The sequence below is a fragment of the Mus musculus genome, chromosome 2 (assembly GCF_000001635.26).
Source record: "Mus musculus strain C57BL/6J chromosome 2, GRCm38.p6 C57BL/6J".
Lineage (NCBI taxonomy): Eukaryota > Metazoa > Chordata > Mammalia > Rodentia > Muridae > Mus > Mus musculus.
Genome location: NC_000068.7, coordinates 158,104,258 through 158,131,092, shown reverse-complemented (window position 1 = coordinate 158,131,092; position 26,835 = coordinate 158,104,258). Strand labels below are relative to the sequence as shown.

Below are 26,835 nucleotides of genomic sequence, written 5' to 3'. Positions count from 1 at the left end.
AGACCTGGGACAATGCCACTGAGCGTAGTCTCTGGCCAAGAATGGCTTGGGCTGGGGTCTCAGGGCATCAAGTGTTCCAGGGCATCTTGGTTGCTCCATGGGCATTTTCTCAGTGCCTGGCACTCCGCAGCAATCAGCCACACTGAGGTTTGCCTTGGAGGGCATGTGACATGCTGGCTGCCCCATGGTAACTCCCAGCACGACTCTGGGCACTAGGCAGATGAGCCTGCCCTCACTCATGCCTTCCTCTGAATCACCACATTCTAGCAAGCTGCTATTATTGGCTCCTCTTCCTCAATGGGAAATGGAAGCTCCAAGAGGTGAAGTGACTTGCCCAAGGTCAAATGGCTGGTTCAGGGCACAGTCTGGCCCTGAACCAGGTATGTACTGCTCTGGGAAAGCCCCTTATCCTTAGGCAGTGCTGATAAAGTTTCTCAGGACTGTCCTGAGAACAGCAAACAGGCAACACGGAGCCTCCTCTCTGTAGCCGGAGGCCAGCTGCCTGTGGCAGAAGGAGAAGGGCTTACACCAGCTTCAGCAGTGGCTGCAGGAACCAGGCAAGAGGTAGCAGGTCACTGCCACCCCTCCCCCTCCAGGCACCTCCTGCATCTCCTGGCTAGAAGCCAAGGCCATCTGGGAAGCTCTTTCACAGGCCAATGTAGGACAAAGGGCAAAGGCCACATTCCCCTCCCGCTTCAAAGATTCAAAGCCAATCAAAAGAAAAAGAAAAAGGCGGGAGTCCCATGACTGGCATGTACTCTGGACTTTTTTGTCTGGTTTCATCTTTTTAGATACTTACTTTCTTTTTTCCCCCCACCCTAAGAGTCTATCCCATTTATGGTAAGGGCTGAGTGTGTGTGTCTCAGGGTTTCCCTGCATGCTTAGTGGGCCCAAGGGTCTTGCATAGAAACAAGAAACAGAAGAGCAGGAGGCTACAGTTGGGTTGGTAGAGTGATGGTCTAGCTTATACATGGTCCTGGGTTTGAGCTCCACCACTACCACTACCACTACCACCACCACCACCACCACCACCACCACCACCACCACCACCACCACAGAAATGGGCCTTAGAGTGTCTGCCCGAGGTCTCAGAACTGGAGGCAGGGAGGACAACAGAAGCTAAAAAGAAATCAAATTGTTCAAGACCATCCTTGACTACAGAGCTGGGCTGACGGGGTTACATAAGACCCCGCCTCAAAAACAAATGCGCTGGAGGCACTCATGATTCCTGCCCTCCTCCTTGTACTGAGCTTGTAGTCTTCCCAGGGCGCTCAGCGCCTTGCTATGCACCTGCCCTTTGCTCCAGGGGCCTGCAGGCTAGAGAGGTGCTGTGTGGTCAGTGTGACCAGAATGAAGTGGTCAAGCGGATCAGAAATCAGGGGCCACAGCAGAGTCTCCCTTAGATGTCCATGGGGACCATGGTGCTATGGGGGCCACTGAAGATGACGAGAAAGGACCACAGTGGGCACAGGGTGACCAGCCAGATAGGCATCATTGCAGGCCAAGAGTGGCAGCTACATAACCTCCCACCCAGTCAGTAGGCCCATCGTCCCCTGGGGTGTGAAAGAGCCTGTGGAGGCCTGGGCAGGGCAGCTCAGCAACAGTGTGGACTCCTTTTCATCTCTGACCCCCAGTGCTGCGGTGCCTCGGCATCCCTACCAGAGTGGTGACCAACTACAACTCCGCCCACGACCAGAACAGCAACCTGCTCATCGAGTACTTCCGAAATGAGTTCGGGGAGCTGGAGAGCAACAAGAGCGAGATGATCTGGTGAGGGGCCCCAAGGGAGGCCTGGGGGGAGGGGAAACCAGAAGCCTCTTGGAATGAGCCCTGGTTGAACTGGGCCTCGACTGCTGAGCAGGAACAGGCAGAGGAACTGGGCTGGAGAAAGCAGGGTGGAGACAGAGAGGTGGGAAGCTCACCACAGGCAGAAGGGATGGCAGGAGGAACTGGGAGGGAGGTGGGAGTCTGCAGTGTGAGTTGGGGTTCTGGCTGGCTTTTGGGACTACTCTCAGCTTCCCAGTGGGAAAGGATTGAGCCAATCCCATAGACCAGGGCTGGAGCAGGGAGCTGGGGTTGGCAGGGTTCAGGTGGGTAGAGAGGGGCCCTGGACCAGGCAGGGCCTGAGGGCAGGAACGTAGCCAGAACTGAGGAATAGAGAGGTTAGCCAACGAGACCTGGAGGTGCCAAAGGGCTCAGCGTCCCCACTAAAGAGGCTGCTACTGACACTGCTCCAAGGGAGGCCAGAGAGGTGGGCTCAGGATTTCCTGGTCTCCTATGGTGATAGGATTTGTGGAAAATGACAGAAAAAAAAAAAAAAACCCTGTGTTTTGCCTCTGTCCTCTATTAGGAACTTCCACTGCTGGGTGGAGTCCTGGATGACCAGGCCAGACCTACAGCCGGGCTATGAGGGGTGGCAGGCCATTGACCCCACACCACAGGAGAAGAGCGAAGGTAGGCAGGAACTGCGCTCCCTAGGGGTCTCGAAGCTGCAGCAGGGTGGGGCTGAGATGCCCAGAGGAGGCCAGCAATGGAGTGGCAGCTCTTGGTTTGTGTGTTCGTAGAGTACTTCTTTAGGAAAGATGTGAGCAAGCCCAAAGAAAAAGCATCTCTCCACCCTCTCCCAAAATAGCATTGTCACCTACTCTCTGCTTCCAGCAATTCCAAATGCGATGTCTATATGTGTCAGAGAGACAGACAGACAGACAGGCAGACAGACAGACAGACAGCACCAAGGCAAGGTCTGAGAAAGCACAAGGACATCCTCTCCCCTCCCTCGCAAAATTAAATTAAATTAAATGCACAGATAGGGATACAAGAAGCATTGAAGTTATAGAAAGTTCTAGAGAAATACCCTTATGACATAGTAACACTTGCTCCTTTGTGGGGCAAGTTCTAGTGCTGGGAACAGTCTACGTGACAGCTCCTCCTATCTGGGACAGCTACAGAGATGGAAATGTCTCTGGTTCTTACTGGTGGCAGCTGTAAGTGCTCCTATGCTCTGTCACCTTGTCATCCGAGGACAAGCTGCCAGAGCACAGTATGTTCAAGATGTCATCTTCATTCATCTAAAGTCACTGGACTCTTGGGTTCTGTTGGAAGCGGGGCAGGGACTGTGGAGTTGGTGACGAGTGTCAGTGTTAGGCGGCCTCTTTGTAACTTTGTCCGTATCCCAGTGTGACACGCCTGTGACTTCAGTTTCCATGTCCCATCTCAGGATGTGCCAGAATATCTCCACCCATCTCCAGCCCCCAACACTGTAGGTGTGGGCAGGCAGTTTTACCTTCAAAAACCCAGATCTCAAATTCAGTACTGGCTGAGGCCAGGCTGTGGCGGGCATTGATTTCTGCTCGACATGCTCAGTTGGTGGAAGTGGGATCTGGCCTCCTGGTGTTCTTAAGACGCCTTAGGGTATATTTCTGTTGGACTTTTCAAAGGCCAGGGAGCTTTATACAGAGAAATTTGCAGATATAACCCCACAGTAAAAGGTAGCTTGGTGAAGTGACTGACTTGCCCCAAAGTCATGCAGCTAATGGAAGGCTAAACTTAGACTTGAGTGCCCATATCCAGTTCTGGACTCTGTGCCCTGAACCCTCATCCCACGTGCCTTCTGGGAATGGCTTCTCTGGTTAAAGCGTTATCTGATCTGAGGGCTTTCATGCCTGTGGTCCAATCCTGGAGGGGTCTGGTATCACACCCTGTGTGGCTCTGCTCATCTTTCCCTTTTACCCCAAACAGGGACATACTGTTGTGGCCCAGTCTCAGTGCGAGCCATCAAGGAGGGAGACCTGAGTACCAAGTATGATGCACCCTTCGTGTTTGCCGAGGTCAACGCTGATGTGGTGGACTGGATCCGGCAGGAAGATGGGTCTGTGCTCAAATCCATCAACCGTTCCTTGGTCGTGGGGCAGAAGATCAGCACTAAGAGTGTGGGCCGTGATGACCGGGAGGACATCACCCATACCTACAAGTACCCAGAGGGTAGGTACCTGTGCCCTCGGAGCCTTTAATGGAGCCTTACAGATAAGCACCTAGTTGTGCCAGCCTATCCAGCTTGTGTATGCATTACACTTGGCAACCTATGTGTGTCAGTGACCCAAGGGTTATGTTGTAGCTTAAGAAACTCATGCTGGGCAGTGGTGGCGCATGCCTTTAATCCCAGCACTTGGGAGGCAGAAGTAGGCGAATTTCTGAGTTTGAGGCCAGCCTGGTCTACAGAATGAGTTCCAGGACAGCCAGGGCTACTCAGAGAAACCCTGTCTCAAAAAACCAAAAGAAAAAAGAAAAAGAAGAAGAAGAAGAAAAGAAACTCCTCAAAAGCAGATGCAGACATTGGGGTACACTAGTAAAGGGTGATTTGTTTAGACTATTGTTCCACAAAAAGATTCTGTCTGAGCTGACACAGGGGTACATGCCTGTAATCCCAGCTACTTGGGGAGCTAAGACAGGAGAATCATGTGTTCAATATTAACACAGTGAAGTCTTCTATCTATCTATCTGTCTATCTATCTATCTATCTGTCTGTCTATCTGTCTATCTGTCTATCTGTCTATCTGTCTATCTGTCTATCTGTCTATCTGTCTATCTGTCTATCTGTCTATCCGTCTATCCGTCTATCCGTCTGTCTGTCTGTCTGTCTGTCTGTCTGTCTGTCTATCTGTCTATCTGTCTATCTGTCTGTCTATCTATCTATCTATCTATCTATCTATCTATCTATCTATCTATCTATCTAGTTGGATCTGGAGGGGTGTGTGTGGTGTATGTGTGTTTGCATTTGGACATGTGCATGCCTTTGGAGGCCAGAGGTGATGTTAGTCTCTTCCTCTATTGCTGTCCATTCTTTAAAAAGACTTACTTTATTTTTTTTACTCTCATGTGTGTATGTGTGTGTGTGCCCATGGAGTCCAGAAGAGAGTGCTGGAGCCCCTGAACTGGAGTTACGGACAGTTATGGGTTGACTGATGTGTGTGCTGGGAATTGAACTAAGTCCCCATGGAGAACAGAAAGTCCTCTTAACCTCTGAGCTTCTCTCCACCCTCACCTTATTCTTTGAGTCAGAGGCTCTCTCTGAGCCCAGAGTTCACCAGCTGGCTAACCTGTCTGGCCAGCCCTGTTACACACATGCACTATCACGACTGGCTTTTACATGGGCATTTGAGATCTGAAGTTGGGCCCTTGTACTTGTATATCTGGCCCTGACAGAGCCATGACCCCGTCCTTGTCACCCTGCTATGTAAGCCTTGCGTTTTCATCGATTTGACTCTCAGCCAACCCGGAGAGCACATGGCTGCTGTATAGGAACGATGTCTTGATGGAAAATTTGATAACGTGCATGTCATGTGTTACATTACTAATGGGGAATGTTAGGGGCAGGACCTGTAACTATACATGGACCTTTGTTACAGTACACATGTGCTAGAGGGGCCACACTCGTGGAAAGCAGATAATAACAGATTAAGTCTCACCCAGAGGCCAGCATCTTTCTCTCACAATGGTGAATCAGTTAAGGAAAAGACTGCAAGACTGATGGGGCGCATCCACCAGTCCACTCAGTAAGAGGTTTCTCAAGTCTCACTGTGTGGCAGCTTCCATTATCCTTACAGAGGTGACCAAGAGATTGCAGTCCTTGCCCTGGCCTAGCCAACAACCCCAGGGTTACTCGGGAGTTAGAACTGTCTGGACACTCTCTAGTTGAAAAGGAATAGACAGAAGAAAGCGTGCTTTGTCTGGCCTTCCAAAAGTTCAGGGATGATGGGTTGATCGATAGAAAGACAGATAAGGCAGAAGGGATGTCGCAGCATCTAAGAGTGCTTGCTGCTCTTACAGAGAACCATGGTTTGGTTCCCAGCACCTACAAAGTGCCAGCACCCACTGTGGCTCACAACTGTTGGTAACTCCAGTTTCATGGGATCTGACTCCTTCTCCTGGCCTCCGTGGGCACAGGCATGCACACAGTACACATACATATATTCGGGTAAACACACACATAAAATAAATAGGTCTTTTAAAAAACCAGATGGGAGCCGGGCATGGTGACGCACACCTTTAGTCCTAGTACTTGGGAGGCAGAGGCAGGCAGATTTCTGACTTCGAGGCCAGCCTGGTCTACAGAATGAGTTCCAGGACAGCCAGGGCTATACAGAGAAACCCTGTCTCGAAAAACAAAACAAACAAAACCAGATGGGAACTTAATGACACTTGGAGGAAAGAGTTTGGGTACACAGGAGAAAGGTGGACGGAAGGCAGAAAGAAAAGACTGTTTCCTTGGGAGACCTCAACGTTAGAAAGTCGAGGGAAGGGCAGTCAGGCAGAGCCGTCCCCGTACAAACGAATCATCGTGTCCCTGCTTCATATGTGCCAGTCGTTCAGGTCTGCGTGTGTCACAGAGAAATAAAATGGAACCTTGACTCTTGAGCTTCTGGGGTTTGAGGTAGACACGTAAACAGAAAACCACCAAGGCGGGACAGGTAGGAAAGGTTTTCTTGGGGCAGGGGTCACTTAAGGCTGCATCTTGAGGGTTCTACAGGAGTTCATCTGTGAGGGTAGTATGCACCTTCCTCCTCCTACACAGAGGCATGGAGAAGGTTCCCTTGGGGTGTCTCTGAGTCACCAGGACTCTGAAAAGCCAGCTTACTCCATCCCAACACTCGCCCATCGAGCCTTGTTGCCGGCACGATCAGAGTTCTCTTCTCTACTGCACAGGGTCACCCGAGGAGAGGGAAGTCTTCACCAAGGCCAACCACCTGAACAAACTGGCAGAGAAAGAGGAGACAGGGGTGGCCATGCGCATCCGAGTGGGGGACAGTATGAGCATGGGCAACGACTTCGACGTGTTTGCCCACATCGGCAACGACACCTCGGAGACTCGAGAGTGTCGTCTCCTGCTCTGTGCCCGCACTGTCAGCTACAACGGGGTGCTGGGGCCCGAGTGTGGCACTGAGGACATCAACCTGACCCTGGATCCCTACTCTGGTAAGGCTCCACCTGCCCAGTACATCCAGTGTTTCATGTGTGCTTCTCACCTTCCAGACTCTCTTGCCTGGCATCACCAGGGCCAAGCCGTGTGTGTGTGTGTGTGTGTGTGTGTGTAGGCAACCATAAGTGTCACCCCTTAGGTACAATCCACCTTTTTTTTTTTTTTTTTTTTTTTTTTTTTACATATGACAGGGTCTCTTGTTGCCTAGAACTCTTCAGACTAGCCTGGACATCTAGTCCCAGAGATCTGGCTGCCCCCATCTCCCAGCGCCACCATTACAAGCCTGGATTTTTGTGTTCTATGGGATATGCATTCTTATGCTTATAAGACAAGCCCTGTACTGGCAGAGTTGTCTCTCCAGTCTCCTGGCATGCTTAATTTTAAAGCTGAGAGAAGTGGGAGCTGGTCTAATAGACCACACCTGTAATCCCAGTTCTTAGGGGCGAGGGCAGGACATTTGAGACAGGAAGATTGAGAAATTTGAAGCCAGCTTAGGCTATATAGTAAGACCCTGTCTCAAAAAGAAAAAAAAAAAAAAGAGGAAAAAAAGGTGTGTGTGTGTTGGGAGTTGGGTGTAGAGTCTATCACTGCACCCATTTTCCAGATGTGGAGACAGAGGCACAGGGTAGTCAAGTCACTTTCCCATCAGAGTTGTGCAGCTAGGAAGTGAGGGCCTGTCTTGTTTCATGGCATCTTCCCATGAGTTTGCTGGCTCTCTCAGTCCTTGTTGCTCTCTGTCATTAGTCAGTTCTCTCCTCAGTGTTCCCCTAAAGTTGTTCTGGGCCCTGAGGCCACACACTGAGGTAGCAGAGAGCCAGGACACAGTCCAGCTCCATAGGACCTAGTGTGAGCACCACTCATCCTGGCCACTGGCTGAAGCCACCCCACTACCACCGAGCCCTTGTCCATTGGGCTCACGGGGGTCAGCATCAGTCAGTGAGGACTGTGTGTACTTCTGTACTGTCAACACTCAGTACTGTCAGTGTGACCTTCCTGGACAAGGAGAAGGCCCAAGCTGGTACTGTCCGTGCTTCCACTCCCAGGCCCTCCACCCAGCTCTGGCATAGCTCAGATTTTCTGAATAGACAGACCTTCTCAGGGCCTCTAGACTCTTCGCTCATGGGCCTGGCAAATCACCTTAGCCCCTGGCCTGGGTCCCAGCACTGACAATGCAAGATGCATTCCAGAGGCAGCTGGACTCACGTGGCTTTTGCCTCCACTGCCTTCACAGTGCACAGTACGCAGGCCATCGAGGTGACTGTGCCCATCACATGAGGCAGCAGCCTGCTCACCTGATGGACAGCTCTGGAGATAGCTTAGAGCAGATGTGGAGTCACTGTGCCTGGTGCAGTCTGCTTACATGTGAGATCCAGGAAAACAGAGGCTGGGTCTTTCTTTACCACTGTGATGATACATGGTCACTCAGGTCACTCAGTGTCAGCTCAGGGCATCTCTACCACCTGATGGAAAGATCCAACTCATCATCTGTGTCTGGATCCCAAGAATAAGAGGCAGGGGTTCTCACCATGGGTAAATGGGGAAGCCTGGATGTCTCTATTCTGGTTGCTACCACCTGCTGCTGTTGCCCTGGACAACACAGTTGTAGTTTTCCATACAGGCCACAAACCCCCATTTGTACACAGGCCGGTCCTCCAGCTGAGACCACTCACTTGAGCGTTTTATGAACTATCCCGGTGAAAGCAATGTGCTTCAACATAAACGTGGGACAAGCCCTAAATACCAGGTGCCTTGCTCCCAGCCATGGAGTCACCTCTGCCTTACAGATACCATCAGAGCACCTGCATTGCGCTGCGGAAGCTCCAGCCAGGCCCTCAGTTCAGTCAACAGTGCTCTGCCTGCCAGGAATTCATGAGGGATGGCACAGGAAGCAGGGAGGACAGGCCAGGGGCTCTGTGTGCCGGGCTCTGGCTGGAAAGCACAGCTAGTCCAACATGGCTTCTTGGGGCTTCCAGAGCCAAGGTCAACCTGAGACCCATTCTTTTCCCCTTTGGTAGAATTGCTGTGTGTCTTGCTCTTTGATGATATGATCTGGGGACTTCCATGTGCTAATGGACAGGAAGCCAGGCCCAGGGCAGCTGAATGGAGTCCAAATGCACTCCCCTTCCTCCACCCCGAGCTCGCTCTCTCTCTCTCTCTCTCTCTCTCTCTCTCTCTCTCTCTCTCTCTCCTCCCTCAGCCACCAGTGTGGCTCAGTGACCATCCCGAGGGACGAGGGACGCGTCTAGAACAGGGCATAATGTCCAAGGGAAGACCGAGGCTGACCACATTCAGTTTCTCCTCCCAGCCAGCATTTGGCCCAAAGCCAAGGCCTGGTGACTGATCTGTGAACGCCGAGTGGCTCTCCAGGACCTGGCCTGGCCTGGCCTGGCCTGGCAAAGCCAGCAGCCAGGGCCACACCCTCCTAGTGTCCAGTGTTTCCTCTTTCTATTTGCCCCCAGGGTGGGGCTGGTCAGTGCAGCCTTTAGTCCTCACAGAGGCATCATGGGGCAGGGGCAGCTCTCTCTGACTCTGATGAAGCTGGAAGGCCCAGCTTTCTAATGGCTGTGCCACAAGCTGCCGTAGCCAACGATGGGCAGGCCACTGTCCCCCCAGTTTTGTCAGTCCTGCAGATAACCTGAGCAGCAGTCCCCAGGTGGTGGGGCAGAGTGGTACTAATTTGCCTTTGGCTCCCCAGCCCTTGTGAGTCACCTCGATTAGCTCTGACCCCTGTGGCATGAATGTTTTGCCATGATGTAGTAAGCAGGACTCCGTTGGTTTATATTTATTGTGGTGTTGGTTTGCTATAAATAACGATGAAAATCTTCTTAGCAAAAGATGGTAGTGATGATGGTGGTGGTGGTAGTGATGATGATGATGTTAAAAATATATATCAGGTTGTAGAAAGATACCATGTAAATATGAGGACCCTACTGATATGTGACTACCCACTCAGGGTATGTAAATGCTGGCCTAGCAAGGGAAGGGGATGCCTCTGCTGTCAGAGTGCTGGCTGCTCCCTGCAGGGCCACGATGATGCAAAGTTGGCTCGGTACCAATGAGCTTAGAGAACATCCCTGCAGAACTCCTGTTTCTCAGGGAATCCAGGAGCAAAAGGGACTTGCCCAAGGTCTCAGTGAATGAGGAGACGGGATGGGAGGTGCAAGCCAGTAGGTCCCAGCTCTTGGCTCCTGTCTCCAAACCATCCTGCTTTCCACAAACCCCACTGCCCTTAGGCCTCCATTTTCTTGTCTGGGGGAAAAAATGAGATTAGGCCCAAGCTTCACATGGGTTGAGGCTGTGTGGCCCAGTGGTGGGTGAGCCCACTCTCAGAGGGCAGGTGGCGCTGCCGATATGATTCAGATGCCTGGGTGGCATGTCCGGCCGTGGGGTGACGTATGGCAATGCCATTTTACTTGCCCAAGCCTTGGCTTTCTTGCCTGTAAGCAGAGTGATCAAAAGCAAAGCCACTCTTGGGCTGTCAAGAGGATAAAATGGAAGGCGTTGGGAGCGGCGCTGTTTCTGGCAGTCAGCTGTCCCAACTTCTCCAGAACACTGGAGCCTCCCTATCCCACTCAGGAAACCCTTGCCACTCTCACAACCATTCATACTGCCCAGGTACTATTAGTAGGTCCTGGAAGGTGGAACCCTGCCAGGTCACCAGCTAGAAGGAATCGAGGCAAACTGGGAACACAACTCCATGAGAGAGCACCTGTTTGGCAAGAGAGAGGCTCTGGGTGCTATCCAGCTGTGGTGCTGAGCGAGTCTGTTGATCAGATCCAGCCCTCATAGCCCACACGTCACACCTCCCTCCCTCCTTCTTCCTCATTGCAGAGAACAGCATCCCACTTCGAATCCTCTACGAGAAGTACAGCGGGTGCCTGACAGAGTCAAACCTCATCAAGGTGCGGGGCCTTCTCATCGAACCAGCTGCCAACAGCTACCTGCTGGCTGAGAGAGATCTCTACCTGGAGAATCCCGAAATCAAGATCCGGGTAAGGAGCAGATGCCCCCGAACCCCCGCACCCCGCCCCTGGACAGAGCTCCCATTTACACACCTGCTTCTCTGCAGCCTGGGACCTTTCTGTGTCTCTGGGTCCTTGTGGAAAGCATTATAAAGATAAGAGAATGCAGGACTTGAAGCCTCTGGGATGGGCTGCTGGAGCCTGGGGTGGAGGGTGTGGTTGTCTAGATCTGGGACCTAGGTACTTTTTTGTTTGTTTGTTTTTGTTTTTGTTTTTGTTTTTGTTTTTGTTTTTTTTCCAGACAGGGTTTCTCTGTCCTGGAAGTCACTCTGTAGACCAGGCTGTCCTCGAACTCAGAAATCTGCCTGTCTCTGCCTCCCAAGTGCTGGGATTAAAGGCGTGCGCCACCACCGCCCACCCCCCAACCCCAGGTATCTTTAAAAGGCCAGTGTACCCACCTTGGTGATACTGCTGCAGCCAAAGAATGGTGGCAAGCATGGTGCCCCAGGCTTGTGCCTGAGTGACACTGAAGATGCTAATTCACCCTTCTGGTCCCTAGTTCACACCTCTGTGGGACCAGTTCAGCGCTGGCACTTTGGGGATACTGTAAGAATCCAAGTATGTCCACAGGAAGCAGCGAGGGCCTCATACTGCATGTTTGGAGGCTTGGTGAAAGCCAACTGTACCATCATCACCATCTTCCTCCCAGCCCTCTTCTGGGGTGCTCCTAAGCCCGAGCAGCAGTTGCTCTAGAGCACCTCATAGTCATGGGCTGGAGTCTGTTAAGTGCTTACAGACCTTAGCTTATCTGTCCTAACGAACTGACAGCTTTCTCTTATCAGCAAACCAGGGCTCAGAAAGGGTCCGCTTTCCCCAATATCACACAGCAGAGAAGAACAGGGTCTGCTTAGCTCCAGTCCTGACCTACCAGCTGTGACTCTAGGACACAGGAGACTCTTTATGCTCTCTGTGGGTCATGTGGAGCCTCAGTAAAGTTCCATGAAAGATCTGAGAAGTATCCACCATGGTGGTTTGCAGATGGGAAACTGAGGCACCAGGATGCGTCCTAGGCATGGCAGAGTTGGGAGCTACTTCTTTTAGCAAACACGGGAGAAAATCTGTAGGCACGCAGCCTGGCTCCCTGCCCTAACCTTCACCTGCACCCTTCCAGGTCCTGGGAGAACCCAAGCAAAACCGCAAACTGGTGGCTGAGGTGTCCCTGAAGAACCCACTTTCCGATCCCCTGTATGACTGCATCTTCACTGTGGAGGGGGCTGGCCTGACCAAGGAGCAGAAGTCTGTGGAAGTGTATGTACTGGGAGCCCAGGTTTTGGGGAGGAGGAGGCTGGAGCCAGGAGGCAAGGCTGCTGAACCCAGCCCAACCTGTAGCCCAGTCCACTAACCTGCTCACCTGAATCCCACCCACCCTAAACCCCAAGCCAGAGTGCCCACAAGGTGGTGACCTTTCAACTCTCACAAATGATAACTGCAGGTCATTCCCCCACCTGGACACACCAGACACTATGTGCTGTCTCCACACAGTCCTCACAGAACCCAGTTGTCCACATGCGTCTGTGGGTCCATGCACTATCAGGCATGGTGTGTCCGTATCCATTTACATCTACATACACATGTGTAGGAATACATGCTGTTCCTCTTTCTAGAACCGTATAATTCATACAATCAGAACAAACCAAGAGCATACACAAGCCACACAATGTGTTGTCTCTCCTGCAGCCACTGAGCATGTGCATGGCTCCCAGCCTACTGCTAGTACTTATGGGCAGATCTACTCACCACATATGCTTGCCTCTCCCCCAACTAGCAACATGCTTGCTCACACCTATACATACTTGTACACACACAAATATATTTATATATATGTATATATATATGTATGTATGTATATATATATACACACACATACTGTCCTGTATACACTCAAACTTGTATACATGTTCAAATGCACGCACATGTGCACATGCACACACACACACACACACACACACACACACACACACACACACACACCACTCTAGGAAACCTAGCCCTGCAGAAGCCATGAGTTGGATCCATTATCAACACTGGCTTTTGTCTTCCTTCTCCAAAGTCCCGGCCTAAGTCCCATTTTGTCTTCACGGGTGCTCCATGTGTCACATAGCAACCAGGCCTGTCTCCTTACCTACCTTCTTTCCTTCTGCAGCTCAGACCCGGTGCCAGCGGGCGATTTGGTCAAGGCACGGGTCGACCTGTTCCCGACTGATATTGGCCTCCACAAGCTGGTGGTGAACTTCCAGTGTGACAAGCTGAAGTCGGTGAAGGGTTACCGGAATGTTATCATCGGCCCGGCCTAAGGGACCCCTTCCCAGACTCAACCCCACCACCTGCCAACCCCCATTCAACCTGGTCTTTATCCTAAGATAATGAGCAACTTCACCCCATTCAGGCTGACATGGCTGCCTGGGGCCTCTTCAGAAGACAGTGTACTTCTGGCCCAATCCTGTTCCTCTGGATCTATTTCCCCATCTGTTCCCTTAGCTGTGAGGAAGGTCCTGTGCCGACACAGTGGGTACCTGGCAAGGGTAAGAGGAGAGCCATCACCAGCACTCTGTATCTCTGCATTGTTTGAACTGTCTCTGGAGCCTCAGCGCAAGCACAAAGGGACCGTGAGCCCACTGGCTCGATGAAGGAACCGAAGGAACCGCCTGTCCCGTCCAACAATTTCTCGCCCGCCTCCCCCCCTGAATGGGAACCATATGTGCTAGGCACCTTAAGTTCTCACAGGGACACCAGCCTGCTGAACATCCATGAGAAACTTCAGGGTACAAACTGAGGCTGCTGTGCTGTACTGGGACAGTAGGCAGGCCATCACTTGCAGGGCCAGTGGGTGAACTTGAATACAGGGACTCCATCTGTGACACCAGCTTTGACCTGAGCGGGTCAGAGAGGCTATCTGGGGATGAGCCTGGAAGGACGCGGTTAGGGTGAGGAGTTGAGGGAGGGGCGGGGAGGCCAGAGAACTGGGAGTCAGAGCTTGGGTTTAAGCCCCAAGGAGAGCTACACTCTATCCTCCTCTTCTGGGCTTGATCATTCTTCACCAGGGCAGTGCTTAACCAGGGGTCTCCTGGCCCTATACTTCTAAAGCCTGCTGCCCAGGCTCAGTGCACTTCTGGGAAGGAGACACTGCACCAGACCTGTACCCGAGGTGACCTGCTTCTCACCTATGACTGGGTTCCTCAGATGCAGTTCCAGGACTATCCACAAGCTACTCACACAGTGCCTAGACTAGATTTCACAGAACGAGCCTTAAATATCCACGCTGGTCGCTAATCAGCAGGCCACACCTCCACCAGCCCCTCCTCCTCAGCCAGCACCTCTAGACACAGCACGTGTCTCCAGAAAAGCGTGGAAGCCTGTGTGGGGGTCATCATCCCAAGTTAGCCCACTCCTACCTCTCTGTGGCTGGGCCCTCAAACTAGGAAGGCTGCAGTGGTGGGGGGGTCTCTGGGTGATGAGGTCAGAGTCTCTGGGATCCCCTGAAATCCCGGAGAAGAGCCTGGGAAGAATCAAACTGATGCATTTAACGTGTTCTGCTTTACACAGAGGATCGCACCGTGAGCCGTGCTATCTGTCCTGTCCCCACACGGTTCTGTTTCTTTTGGTCTGTGCAAGCTTCAGGTTCCAAGCAGGCAGTAGGCATGCTTTCAAAGCACATGTGAACACTGAAATAAAGGTCTATTTTTCACATTCAAACAAGGTCTGCCTTGTCCTTTGGGAATGTCTGAGGGGGTGGGCAGCACCCACACCTGTGCCCACCCCCTGCCTCCTCACCCAAGCCTTAACCCAGCCCCACACTTTCCTGGCTCTCAAGGCTCTACCCACAAACTCCTCCCACTAGCTGAGCCAGCAACTTCCTGTGTCCCCCACTGTTCTTCCCACTCATGTGCCTCTTAGGTTTTGCTGGTCCCTGTGCCTGAAATACCCTCCCTTGTCTTTCCTCATCTGCTTGGCTTAACACCAAAGTCACCTTTCATTGTTTTGTGGTAACAAACCATGGTGTGGTGGCACCTGACTATAATCTCAGCTCTAGGGATACACTCCCAGTTCGTTGGCCAAACAGCTTAGCCTACTTGGAAAGCTCTAGGCCAATCAGAGACTCTGTCTCCAAAAACAAGACAGAGAAATGACCTGAGAAATGACACTGGAGGGTTGGCATTTGGTGCACACACATAAACACACACACACATACACGCACTCCTACACAAATACGTACACACACAAATGCAAAATAACTCCCAACCCCTTGACCAGGGTATCAAGTCCATTCCTTGGACACTTAGCGTGACTTGGACATTGGGTCAGTAAGCAATGTCTAGAAGACAGAAACAGCCAGCAAGATGGCTCAACAGCTAAAGGTACCCACCACCAAGGCTGATGACTGAATGCAAGTGGCAGAAGGAGAGGACCAACTCTTGGAAGTTGTCTGTGTTCTTCACATGCACGTGCATACACTAGATGGATGGATGGATGGATGGACGGACGGACGGACAGACAGACAGACAGACAGACAGATAGATAGATGATAGATAAATGATAGATAGATAGATAGATGAATGATAGATAGATAGATAGATAGATGATCGATATGTGATAGATAAATGTAACTTTTATTTATTATTTGGTAATTTCTTACTACTATTACTATTAGTTGCTGAAAGAAAGTGCAGAGGCAAGCTAGTCTGGTTAATCCTCCCTTATGTTGCCTGCTGGCAGATCCTTACCAGAGACCAGCCAGCAAAGGACTCTGGGAAACTCCTCCGGAAAACAGAGGTGGTCAGGCAAGGGAAAGGATGAGCTGGGTGGGGCCTCCTGTCATTGACTCTATCCGTCAGCCCCATGTGCAGAACTCTTACTCAGCTTCCAGAACGCAGCTCCAAGGAGGGCCCCTCTCTGAGGCGTTCCTAGGCTGCTGACAGATGCTTCGGCCTCTGCACATCTTAGGCAGATGTTTATGCAGGTGACAGCTGGGGCTATGAACAGTCATTTCTGCACCTGCCTGAGTTCTGAGTGCTCTGGGGCAGGGACAGACTCACAGCAAGAGGCTCCTGGGAAAACTCAAGGCTGCCAACTCTAGCTCGATGCCTGCCTGTTCACTCCTAACACAGAGGGACCAACCTGACCCAGCCAGCTCTGCTGTATATAGCTCAGCTGGCTTGAACCTCTTCTCTTGTTTACCCCACCCCCAAATAAATACATCTACTTAGTGCTTGTTCCATGTGATCAAAGAACACACCCTCAGCGTCAGGGTGAAGGCTGAGCTAGAAAAGTGCCTGTCACACAAGCGTGAGGTCCTGAGTTTGAATCCTCATCACGCACACACAGAAGCTAGGCACACAGCACCCAAGCTCATAGTCCCAGCACCGAAGGATGAAACTAAGCAGGTGAGACATGTGGATCTTGGGGCCAGCCAGTCTAGCTAAATCAGTAAAATCTGGGCTCAGTGAGAGACCCTGTCTCCAAAAAATATATAAGCTGGAAAGCCACTGAGGAAGAGAGCTGTTGACCTCTGGTCTCCATGTGCATATATACATACATATATATATATATATATATATATATATATATATATAGAGAGAGAGAGAGAGAGAGAGAGAGAGCAGTCCATTGTCTATTTAGAATACAAACGTTTCAATAAAAGCTTAGAGAAATAGAGCCGTTTGCACAGGACAGATGCCTGTGGCTTCCATTGTGAGTCTTCAATGGCAAGGCAGAGTGTCTCAAATGTGCTTATATGGCACGTTCCTAAGTCTTCCTCTGGGATTTTAGGAACCCTAAAGGTTATGCCATTTTACCTATTTGTAGATACAGAAACAGAGGGACAGAGAGGTTAAGCAATTTGCCCCAAGTCACACAGCTGGTAGGTTGCAAAATTGAGCCTTGGTCTACACAGGCAGCTATGTCCAGCACAGAGCGTGGTGGAGAAAGCCCTGTTCCTCCCAGGACTCTTCCTGCTTACCAGGGACTGGGACTTCTGGGATGGAGACCTTCATACATGCCTGGCAGCGTCATGGAATAGGGGGTGTTGGGTTCATCTTCCCACCCCCAAAAGCTTCTTTCCTTTCCAGCTGCTCTTGTTTACCTAGGGTGCCTGCCAGCTCACCCCTCAGCCTCCTGCCAAGCCTGGAATTTCAGAACGCTGATGAAGTCCAAGAGGGAGGTTGGGGCGGAGCCAAGCCAGCGCCTCCTCTAAGTACGTTTACCTTGGGGCTGGGGCAACCAGGAACCCAGTCAAAAGAGCCAGAGGACATGTAGACGGGACAAAGAAAACATTTGTTCAGAAAGCCAGCAAACCAAAGATGGAGGAGGTATCTTCACACAAGACCACTGTGCCTGGGATGCGGGCAGGGAACAGAGGGCCCTGTGAGCAGTTGGGGGTGGGGTGAGCCTTTCTCCTGAGCGGCCTTATCTGCAGGCCACTGGGTATTCTGGGTTCAGCACTTCTACAGAAAAGTTACTGATTAGAGAAATGTGTGACTTGTGTCTCTTGGGTTCCTTTACTGGCAAATGTTTATTCAATAATTAACTTATTGGGCCCCAAAAGGCTTTCTCCAGAGGACAAGGAAAGGGAGAAGCCACTTTAGAAGCCACCGGGAGGAAAAAAGAGAAGTCATATAAGTCGCCATTAACAGCCAGGCCAGGGGTTGTTAAGCACAGGTCTGAGCAGATATTTAGGGACCATGAACACCATGAAGCCCGTGGGTTCTGTGTCAAGTGGGAAAAGAAATAAGCCATCAAAATGAGAAGCTGTGCCCACGGAAGTCGTGTCCAGCCTTGAACAGGACCAGACTCTCAGTGAGTGTTGAGAAAATTTACAGACACAAAAAGCTGCTCTGTAACTCTGTTCCCATGAATCCACAGCTACTGTCAGAGCCGTGGAATCTCAGGTCACAGACTTACCCAAGACCCAGCAGTTAGAGAGGAGTTGTCCCACCGCTCTCTGAAGAATGGCCTAAAGAGAGGAGGGGAGAGGATGTGGGGAGGACAGGAAAGGGGCAGGCTTGTTTCCAGGACCCTGGACATTGGAAGCCTTGGGTTTATCCACACACTGTTTCCCCATTAGTAGCCTGAGAAAGTCAGGCTCAGAAGACCAAAGTGATAAGTAAGGAGTTTTTCGTACTTATTGTATGAACCAGAAAATCCATGAGAAAAGCACCCGTGGACACAGAAAGATGTTCAGTGATGTTGTCGGTGCCGTCATCCGCAGGAGAGAAAAAGTGAAAGCAACCCACCTGCCCACTAACTTAATTAAGAGACCAATAAACTATGCTGTATGGACCATGGAGTATTACTTGGCAGTGAAAAGGAACGAAGCCCTGATACACGCTACAGTAAGGACAGAAATAGGCTAAGTGGAAGAAAACAGAAACCAAAGCTGTCAGAATGTGTGATGCACCTATAGAGAGGAAGGAGACAGGTGGCTGCCTGGGCCTTGAGATGCGGAGGGATGGGGAGTTGGAACTAGGGGATTATGGGAATTCTGTAGACTGTCTTCATGGGTGCAGTTGTCTGGACTGGAGGCCATTGAACTAACTTGTACGGCATGTGAGTTCTATCTCAATAAAGCCATCTAAATGATTAGTATGAGCAGGGGAAGGGAGAAGGCTGAGCTGAGAGCCGCAGCCTGGGTTCTGTCTGGGGGATTTGCTTGGGCATGCTCAGTAAACATCCCATTCCCTTCCGGCTTCTTTGTTTTGTGAAATGAGGGAGCAGAGAGGAGGTGGTGCCGTCCGTTTGAGGGTACGGTGCATTCTGTAGACAGTTGTCCGTGATTACGGGTACTCCTGCCCACTGGGTAAAGTCAGAGGGTCCCTGGGGCCTTCGTAAACCCTTAATCGTTCAGTACCATGTCCATTCCAGCCAGCTGCAGGTCACACTTGATCTACACCCTTCACGATGGCTAACGAGCTGCCTCTAGACAGTGTCCTCAGCTGCTGTCCTATAGCAAGAAATATGAAGCATCTTAGTTAGTACATGCCTGTCATCTCGGCTCTGAGGTTAGGCAAGAGGATTGTAAGTTTGAGGCCAGCCTGTGCTACATGGTGAGGCCCTGTCTCTGAAAAAGAAAGTGAAGACAACCAGAGGCAAAGGTCCAGCCTTGTCAGTTTTACATCCACTCCTCCAGACTTGTTCTGGAGCAGACAGACAGACAGACCAAAGGAAAATGCCAGCTAAGTCAGCCAGAGCGGCAATTTACCTTCATTTGCTGAGATTACTCTTTTCACAGAAGGGAAACTGAGGCATGGATGGGCGCAGGATGTGCTTATAGCAAAGAATAAGGGCAAAAGCTGAGCCCACCCCATTTCGACTCTTCTTGGGAGAGATGAGTGGCCACATGGCTAGCTGGCAGAGGTCCCTTAAAGGGGGGCAGTGGCCCTGGGACCCAGGGTGAGATGAACCAAGGAGTTCTGAGTGATTGATATTTCATCTCCCAGCACTCTTGGCTGTGTGACTATGAGGAAGTAACTTGCCCTCTCTGGGTCTCGGTCATAATGGATCACCTGGATGCTGCCTCAGTATGACACTGCCTCAGAGGCCAACAGGAACTCTGGCTGTAAGACGATGGTGGGATCAGAGTGGGTGACTGGAACAGGGATCGTTTATTTAGGCATCTCTCACAGCTGGGGATGGAGCGGTGGCTTCTGAGCCCAGCTGAAAGGAGGCAGTGGTGTAGAGGCCTCTTGGGAGCTATAGCATGAAGACAGCTGGATGGGTCAAAGTTCATGTGGACCAGGTGCTATACTAGATTTAAGGGACACATGGTCATCATGGCAAGACTGACCTATATACTGTCTTAGCAAACTCCAGGGAGAAGCAAAAGGCGCCAAGAGGGCTATGGTATCAACTCTAAGATTCAAGCTGAAGCTGACAAAATGGCTCAGAGGGTAGGACGTTTTACTCTGTAGGGGTGAGGGCCTGAGTTTGAATCCCCAGCACCTGTGCAACCCCAGCCCTGGGTGTGGAGGCAGATGGATCCCAAGAGCCCACTGGCTAGATGGTCTAACAGCCAAGCTTCCTTCAAGTGCCTTGCATACACAGGGGTCCTGGGTCCTGACATCCCCATTCTGCAGTATAGCAGATCGAAGAGTGACCAGAGAGCTTACTGCACAGGCCCAGGGTCACAACGATGGAAATCCAAGGTAGAGCGAGAGTTCCAAGCAAACAATTCGGAACCCAGTCTTCGTTCCCAGCTTCCCACGCTGTCGCTACCTGTCACACTGATGTGTATGGTTCTGAGAATGATCTATGGGAGTCATATTTTTGGTTTTGAATGAGTGAATTTATTAAGTATATAGCAGGTCAAAATAAAAGAGAAAGAGAGAAAGATATATCAAAATAACATCAAATTGAATGTTCAAAACATCCAGCAGAGCCAGGCTGTAGTGGCGCATGCCTTTAATCCCAGCACTCTGGATGTAGAGCCAGGTGGGTCTCTGAGTTCAAAACCAGCCTGGTCTACAGAGTGAGTTCTAGGCCAGCCAGGACTACACAGACTAAACTCTGTCTTCAGGGAAAACAAAACAAAACCAACCAAGCAACCAAATGAACAAACAAAACACCAAAAAAACAGAACAAAACAACAACAAATCCTCCCAGCAGAAACGGACTCAGGGTGCCTTAGCAACCAGCTGGAGCTCCCACTAGAGAGGATCTTAGGCAGAGCAGAGGGTCCCCTCATTTAATCACATTTAATCCCACATTTAATCCCAGCAGAGGTAGGCAGATCTCTGAGAGTTCAAGGCCAGCCTGGTCTACACGGTGAGTTCCAGGATAGCCAGGGCTACATAGTGAGATCCTGTCTCAAAACCAAACCAAACCAAAACTAAAAGCACAATACGGATGGTTACAACATCTGGCAGAGGCCTACTGAAGATGGCTCTTATGTCATGGGATGAACATAGCAATGTCTGCTGGGAATGGTTACCTTCCAGCTGTTGTTTAAAGACACAATGTTTTTATCCTCTGGCTGCTTTGCTGTGTCCCTTCACAGAGTTAGGGTGCCATTCCATCCCCAGACAAAGGGGCCTTAGAGGATAGTTTGAGACACACATGTTTGGGTGTGAAATGGGGGTGAGAGGGTGAACCTCACCTCCATAGGTGGTTTCTCGGTGAGCTCCAACAGCACATGACAGTTAACAATATAATCTATATTATACACACAGGCTGGACACAGGCCGAGGCAGGGAAGCTACTGTGGAGCCTGGAGCCTGAGGAGGATCCTCCAGAGACAGGCAGGAAGCATGCTAGCTGAGCTGCTGGAGGAAGGTACAGCAGCCTGCGAGCTGGGTGCGGGAGGCAGGAAGGAGGTGGGGGGAGAGTCCGTTTTCTAGGAAGTGAAGGCTACCTCAGCAGGCATGATGTGCATCTGTGTGGGCCCAGCTTTGGAAGCTGTGTGTTCTGTGTTCCAGGCAGGGCCCGGCCACCTCAGGAAGTGTATGAGGGAAAGTGTTTCTGGGAAACGGCCCCAGAGACTTCAGAAGAAAGGAATCTGCAGCTTAGAAGTCTCTAGCGATTGCTGGGGTTTCTTTTCACAGTCTTTCTAAATATTTACTTTTGTGTCCGAATCGATATTCATCATTTTCCTTTGTATTCTCCTTAAATCCGATCTGCCAAAATAAAAAGTAAACCTACAGTTGCCTTGCCAGAGGAAATAAAATTAAGAAATTAAAAAAATATGCGCTTGTCCAATTACGATGAGTCATAACAGAAGTTTGAGACTTTATAGTAAGAAATGTATTTATGGGCTGGGGAAATGGCTCAGAAGGTAAAGTGCTTTGCTGCACAAGTTAGGGGAGCTGGGTTTGAATCCCAGAACCCACAAGAGAGAGACAGAGAGAGACAGAGACAGAGACACAGATACAGACAGAGACAAACAGAGATAGAGACAGAGAGAGAGGAGAGAGAGGAAGAAGGAGAAGAGGGGAGGGGAGAGGAGAGAGAGAGAAGAGAGAGGAGAGAGAGAGACAGACATACACAGAGATACAGAGACAGACAGAGAGTGAGGTGCTGAGACAGGAGGACCCCCAAAACTCCCTGATCAGCAGTCTAGATGAATCACCAAGCTCCCAGTTCTGTGAGATCCCTGTCTCAAAAGCTAAAATGGAGACGTGGTTGAGGAAAGAACCTGGACATCAATCAGCTCTGGCCTCCACTTGACGCCCCTCGCCCCTGTGAGTGCTCCCACAAACTCCTCACTGCCTTCCTTCCGATGTATTTACTGCACAGCCAGCCAAACACCCTTGCTCAGCCCAGCCTCCCCCAGGTGCGCTGGCCACTGGCAGCCTACGGTTGAGGCAGAGCCCAGCATGTGTATTGCGACTCACTGACGGTTTTACTATCAGGAAAACTTTTATTTTACAACAAAGGCTTGGCTAGCTTACCTGGGTTTGATTTGAGATTGAGGTTGTTTATTTATTCATTCATTTGTTTGTTTTGACACGTGCTCTCCTGTAGCCCAGGCTGGTCTTGAACTCGCTATGTAGCCCAAGGATGACCTTGAACTCTTGACCCTCTACCCCCACCCGATACGTGCTAAAGTTACTCTTTCACCACCACACCCTGCTCTTCTTTGTTCTTATCTATCTATCTATCTATCTATCTATCTATCTATCTATCTATCTATTTTTATTTCTTGGTTTTTCAAGACAGGGTTTCTCTATGTAGCCCTTACTGTCCTGGAACTCACTTGGTAGATCAGGCTGACCTTGAACTCACAAAGATCCTCCTGCCTCTGCCTCCCAAGTACTGGAATTAAAGCTCATTATTATTGATTTATTTTAATGTGGCCTACCAAGTGGAAAATTGTCATGTGAGAATATTGTCACACCACAGTGAAGTTTAAATAGCAGTTGGTCTATCAGTAAGTTGTAATACACACGTACACACACTCACACAGCACACTTACACACACTCACACAAGCACACATTCACACAAGCACACTCACACACACATGCACACAGTCATAAGTACACTCACACAATACACTCACACACATACACTCACTCACACAGGACATACACTCACAGATACACACTCACACTCACACATTTGCTACATCCTGTGCCTGCCTTTATGCGTATGTTTGAGTGTGTGGTAGTGTGTACGCATGCACGAGCATGCATGTGGGGGTGGGGCTGAAGTTGACATTTGGTGTCTTCCTTCATTAACCGCCACTAATTTGTTGGGTTGAGGGTACTCCTTGAGCCTGGAACTCACCAATTCCTGCTAGTTTAGCTAGCCAGCTTGCTTTGGGAATCCCTTGTGTCTGCTCCACAGGGCTGGGATTCTTGGTGACCACCAGGTCCACCTGGCTTTTGCACGAGGGGACATGAACCAGTCCTCATAACTGCTAGGCTAGCATCTTTACCCACTAACTCATTTCCCCACTCCTCCTCCTCCTCCTCCTCCTCCTCCTCCTCCTCCTCCTCCTCCTCCTCCTCCTCCTCGTTCTTTTGAGATAGTTTCACTCACTACATAACCCAGGCCTCAGACTCTCAGTAATTCTCCTGCCTCACGCCCCTAGTACTGAGATTACAGCTAGGAGCTCACACAGACTGGTGATTGTGCCTTTTCTATTTACACATCAACCCTGAATGGGAACGCTGTCCCACAGTGGCAATTACTCCCAACTTCAGCACAGGGACGAGCTAGGATGTCATAACTGTGCCCCCTGGAGGGCTGTGGGTTGATAGCAGTGGCAGCCAATCTTGCTCTAGAAAGTTAGGTCCAGCAAGGGGCTGTTGGAGCAAGGCAGTAGGGAGATCTGAAAGGGACAGCTGCCAAGTGACCCTTTGGGAGGCAGCAGAGACACTTTCCATGGTGGATACGCAGAGGACAGGCAGGCAGGAAGCAGGCTGGGAGTTTGGTGCAAAGCCAGGAAGAGAATTATGTAGGGGCTCATAATGGGGACTGAGGAAGAAGGCGCCTGGTCTCTGATGCTTTCCTTAGCTACAGTGGTCCTGCCCTACAGGGATGGCTGAAGATGAGCACTGGCAGCCCATGCTCCACCAGGCACCACCAGGCCCCAGGCCCCCTGAAAAGATTTTCTCTGCCAACTCCCCCTCCATTCTTTCTCAGATCTGGCCAGCCCTGCTCAGGGCTGACAAGCCGTCTACACCCAACACTTGGCAGTGCCAAATCTTAACAGCCCTTGCAATTTGTCTCTCATGCATCACAGAGACCCCCTCCTCCTTCTTTCTATCTCCTATTTCATTGGCGCATTCCTTCAGTGGGGGGAGGGCTTCTTGAACTTGGTGCTGCTGGGGTCTGTGTTGCTGAGGCCCCCAATGGTCCTGAGAAAAATGAAGCCCAGCAAAGCAACTTGAGGCCAGAGTCACCCAAAATCAGTCAGGGCTGGACTATTTTTTTTAAATATAATGCTGTTTTTAAAAAAAGACTTACTTATTTTATTTTATGTGTATGTACATGTGCCTAAGTGTATGTATATATGGGCTCTGCATGCACGCAGGTGTCTGTTGAGGTCAAAAAAAGATGTCAGATCCCCTAGGACCGGAGTTACAGGTGATTGTGAACTACCTGATGGGGTGTTAAGAAATGAACTCAGCTCTTAACCACTGGGCCATCTTCCCAGACCCAGAGCCAGATTTTAACAATAACGGCAATAGCAGTAATCACGTGCTGGCTCTTAGCGGTATGAGACACAGATTGAGGCACTGTGCAGACGTTAGCCATCGGCCCCTCGAGGTGACTCAGAGGAGGAATCAGTTGGTTTTGTTTTGTTTTGTTTTGTTTTTTTCAAGATAGGGTTTCTCTATAGTAGGCCAGGCTGGCCTTGAACTCAAGAGAGTCGCCTGTCTCTGCCTCCCAAATGCTGGGATTTAAGGTGTGTGCCACCATGCCCAGTTGGAATGAATTGCTCTTACCAGAATCTTCAAATGCTATTGAAGTCTTCCATTGCAGAAAATGCATACACATCCACCCTCCCTCACAAATGCATGCACACACAAACACACACACACACACACACACACACACATCTACCCAACACATATGCACACACAATCTACACACATGCACACACATCTACACATACATTCACACAATCACACTTCTACATGCACACACACTCACATATCTGTGCACACTCTCTCTCTCACACACACACACAGAGACTCACACATACATACACACACAACAAGTTGGGGGAGAGGGAGGAGTTCTATGCAGAAGGCTTACTGACCACATGGGAAGATAATTAGAGTCACTGAAAAGTTTTCCCTTCCAAACCACAAGGAGATAATGTCACACCCACATGGGGGCTGTGACCCTGAGGCAGATAATGACAGTCGAAGGCAGGATGTGGAAAGCCTGGACCGCTCTCACAGCTCTGCCAGAGACAAGCTGTGGTGCAGCTGTCTGGGGACACGATCCCCTATGACATCAGGTTAGGCACGGAGCAAACACTGGACCTTCGGGCTCCTCCCAGAGCGAAACCAGAAAATGGAAAACACATTCACCAAAGCCAGAGTGGACACAACCCAAACTTGCACTAACTGATAGGGGGCAAACAGGGGGCATCTACACAACGGAGTATTACTCTGCAATGAAAAGGAGGAAGTGATGTGAGCACAGTACAGATGTGATTTGAAAGCATTTCCCTACCTGGAAGCAGCTGCTCCCATGAGACCACACATCATATGACTCCGTTTATGTGAAATATCCCCAAACAGATCAATGGCTCCAGGGGCATCTGGTCCTCTGGCCTCCATGGGCACTGCAGTCCTGCAGACCCGAACTAGGCACACAAACGCACACATGATTAAAAAAGAAAATCTTGAATTAAGAAGGTACTTGAGTTTTGTCCAGGCTGTTGTCTTGCCTAAGTCCACCCTACCTTCTTCTGTTCCTCCGAGTGATCAAAAGTTGTTGATTTCTAAGACCCAGATCAAAGGCCGTTACAAAGACTTCCTCAATAGGCTGCAGTCAGAAGGACGCGTCTGCCCTCTGAACTTCTGGCCCAGCCCTCCCTGAGTGGTGATTTAAAGGGCACCCCTTGGGTTGATGGCATCTATTACAGTTGACATGATTTAAGGACTCATCTTGCCCTGCTGCTCTGTTATGAACTTTCAGAGACAGAAGGCTGAATCCTCTTGCCTTCTGAGTATGCAGAGCCCAGCACTGGGGCCAGCATGGACCAGGCATCCATGTTAACTACTGTTCTCACCCCTGGGCTCTCTGTAGTTTAAGGAGGAAGCTTTTATTTTGGCTCCACAGTTTGAAAAGGTACAGCCCATCATGCCGAGGAAGCCACAGAAGCCCTTCAAAGATGCTGGGTCCATGCTGGCAAGAACTTGCTTGGCTCTGCTTGCTTAAACCTCGGTGGATCAGGAGTGGGGTGGGGAGCGGAAGTGTGTGCAGGCTAAACCTGGGCAAGGCTACCGATAGATAACTCCTGGGCCTCCATTAAAAGTTCTACAGCCTCCTGACAAGACAGGACCACACGCCAAGGAGCAGATGTTCAAGTTCACAACCCTGCAGAGGAAATTTCACATTCAAACAATATCAACCATGGTATCTTTGTTTTTTAATTTTTTAAATTTTATGTCATTTTTGTTTCTTTGAGACAAGGTTTCTCTGTATAACCCTGGCTGTCCTGGGACTCGATTTATAGAGCAGGCTGGCCTATAACTCAGAGATCCAGTCTGCCTTTGCCTTCCTGGTGCTGGGATTAAAGGCATGTGGCACCACTGCCCAGTTATCAGTGGTATCTTTTAAAATGTGTGGAGGATTCACTCTCAATGTCCACTTTCTCACACCAACCTCCCTTCTAGGAATGATTCACCAGCTCATGAACTCTGGAAATACCCCCTTTTAAGAAG

At 50.4% G+C, this 26,835-nt stretch overlaps 1 protein-coding gene and 1 long non-coding RNA gene across 3 annotated transcripts in view; one reads left to right on the top strand and one right to left on the bottom strand.

Moving 5' to 3' along the window:
- Window positions 1-14,688, top strand: part of Tgm2 (transglutaminase 2, C polypeptide) — a 29,988-nt gene extending 15,300 nt beyond the window's left edge. The window contains exons 7-13 of the mRNA NM_009373.3: window positions 1,635-1,770; window positions 2,351-2,454; window positions 3,739-3,981; window positions 6,703-6,972; window positions 10,808-10,968; window positions 12,110-12,246; window positions 13,142-14,688. Coding sequence (NP_033399.1) covers window positions 1,635-1,770; window positions 2,351-2,454; window positions 3,739-3,981; window positions 6,703-6,972; window positions 10,808-10,968; window positions 12,110-12,246; window positions 13,142-13,292 — 1,202 coding nt within the window. The 3' untranslated portion in view covers window positions 13,293-14,688. The remainder of the gene's footprint in view (window positions 1-1,634; window positions 1,771-2,350; window positions 2,455-3,738; window positions 3,982-6,702; window positions 6,973-10,807; window positions 10,969-12,109; window positions 12,247-13,141) is intronic.
- Window positions 14,689-18,267: 3,579 nt separating this feature from the next.
- Gm34458 lies at window positions 18,268-26,544 on the bottom strand. Of its 2 annotated transcripts, XR_866910.1 has the most exons (3): window positions 25,851-26,544; window positions 25,619-25,751; window positions 20,753-21,602 (listed from the first exon to the last, which is right to left on the bottom strand). It is a non-coding gene; the product is annotated as a predicted gene, 34458 (long non-coding RNA). The 2 variants fall into 2 exon arrangements; XR_001783529.1 differs by lacking the exons at window positions 20,753-21,602; window positions 25,851-26,544 and adding an exon at window positions 18,268-18,934 and having other exon boundaries at window positions 25,619-25,839.
- Window positions 26,545-26,835: the final 291 nt, after the last annotated feature.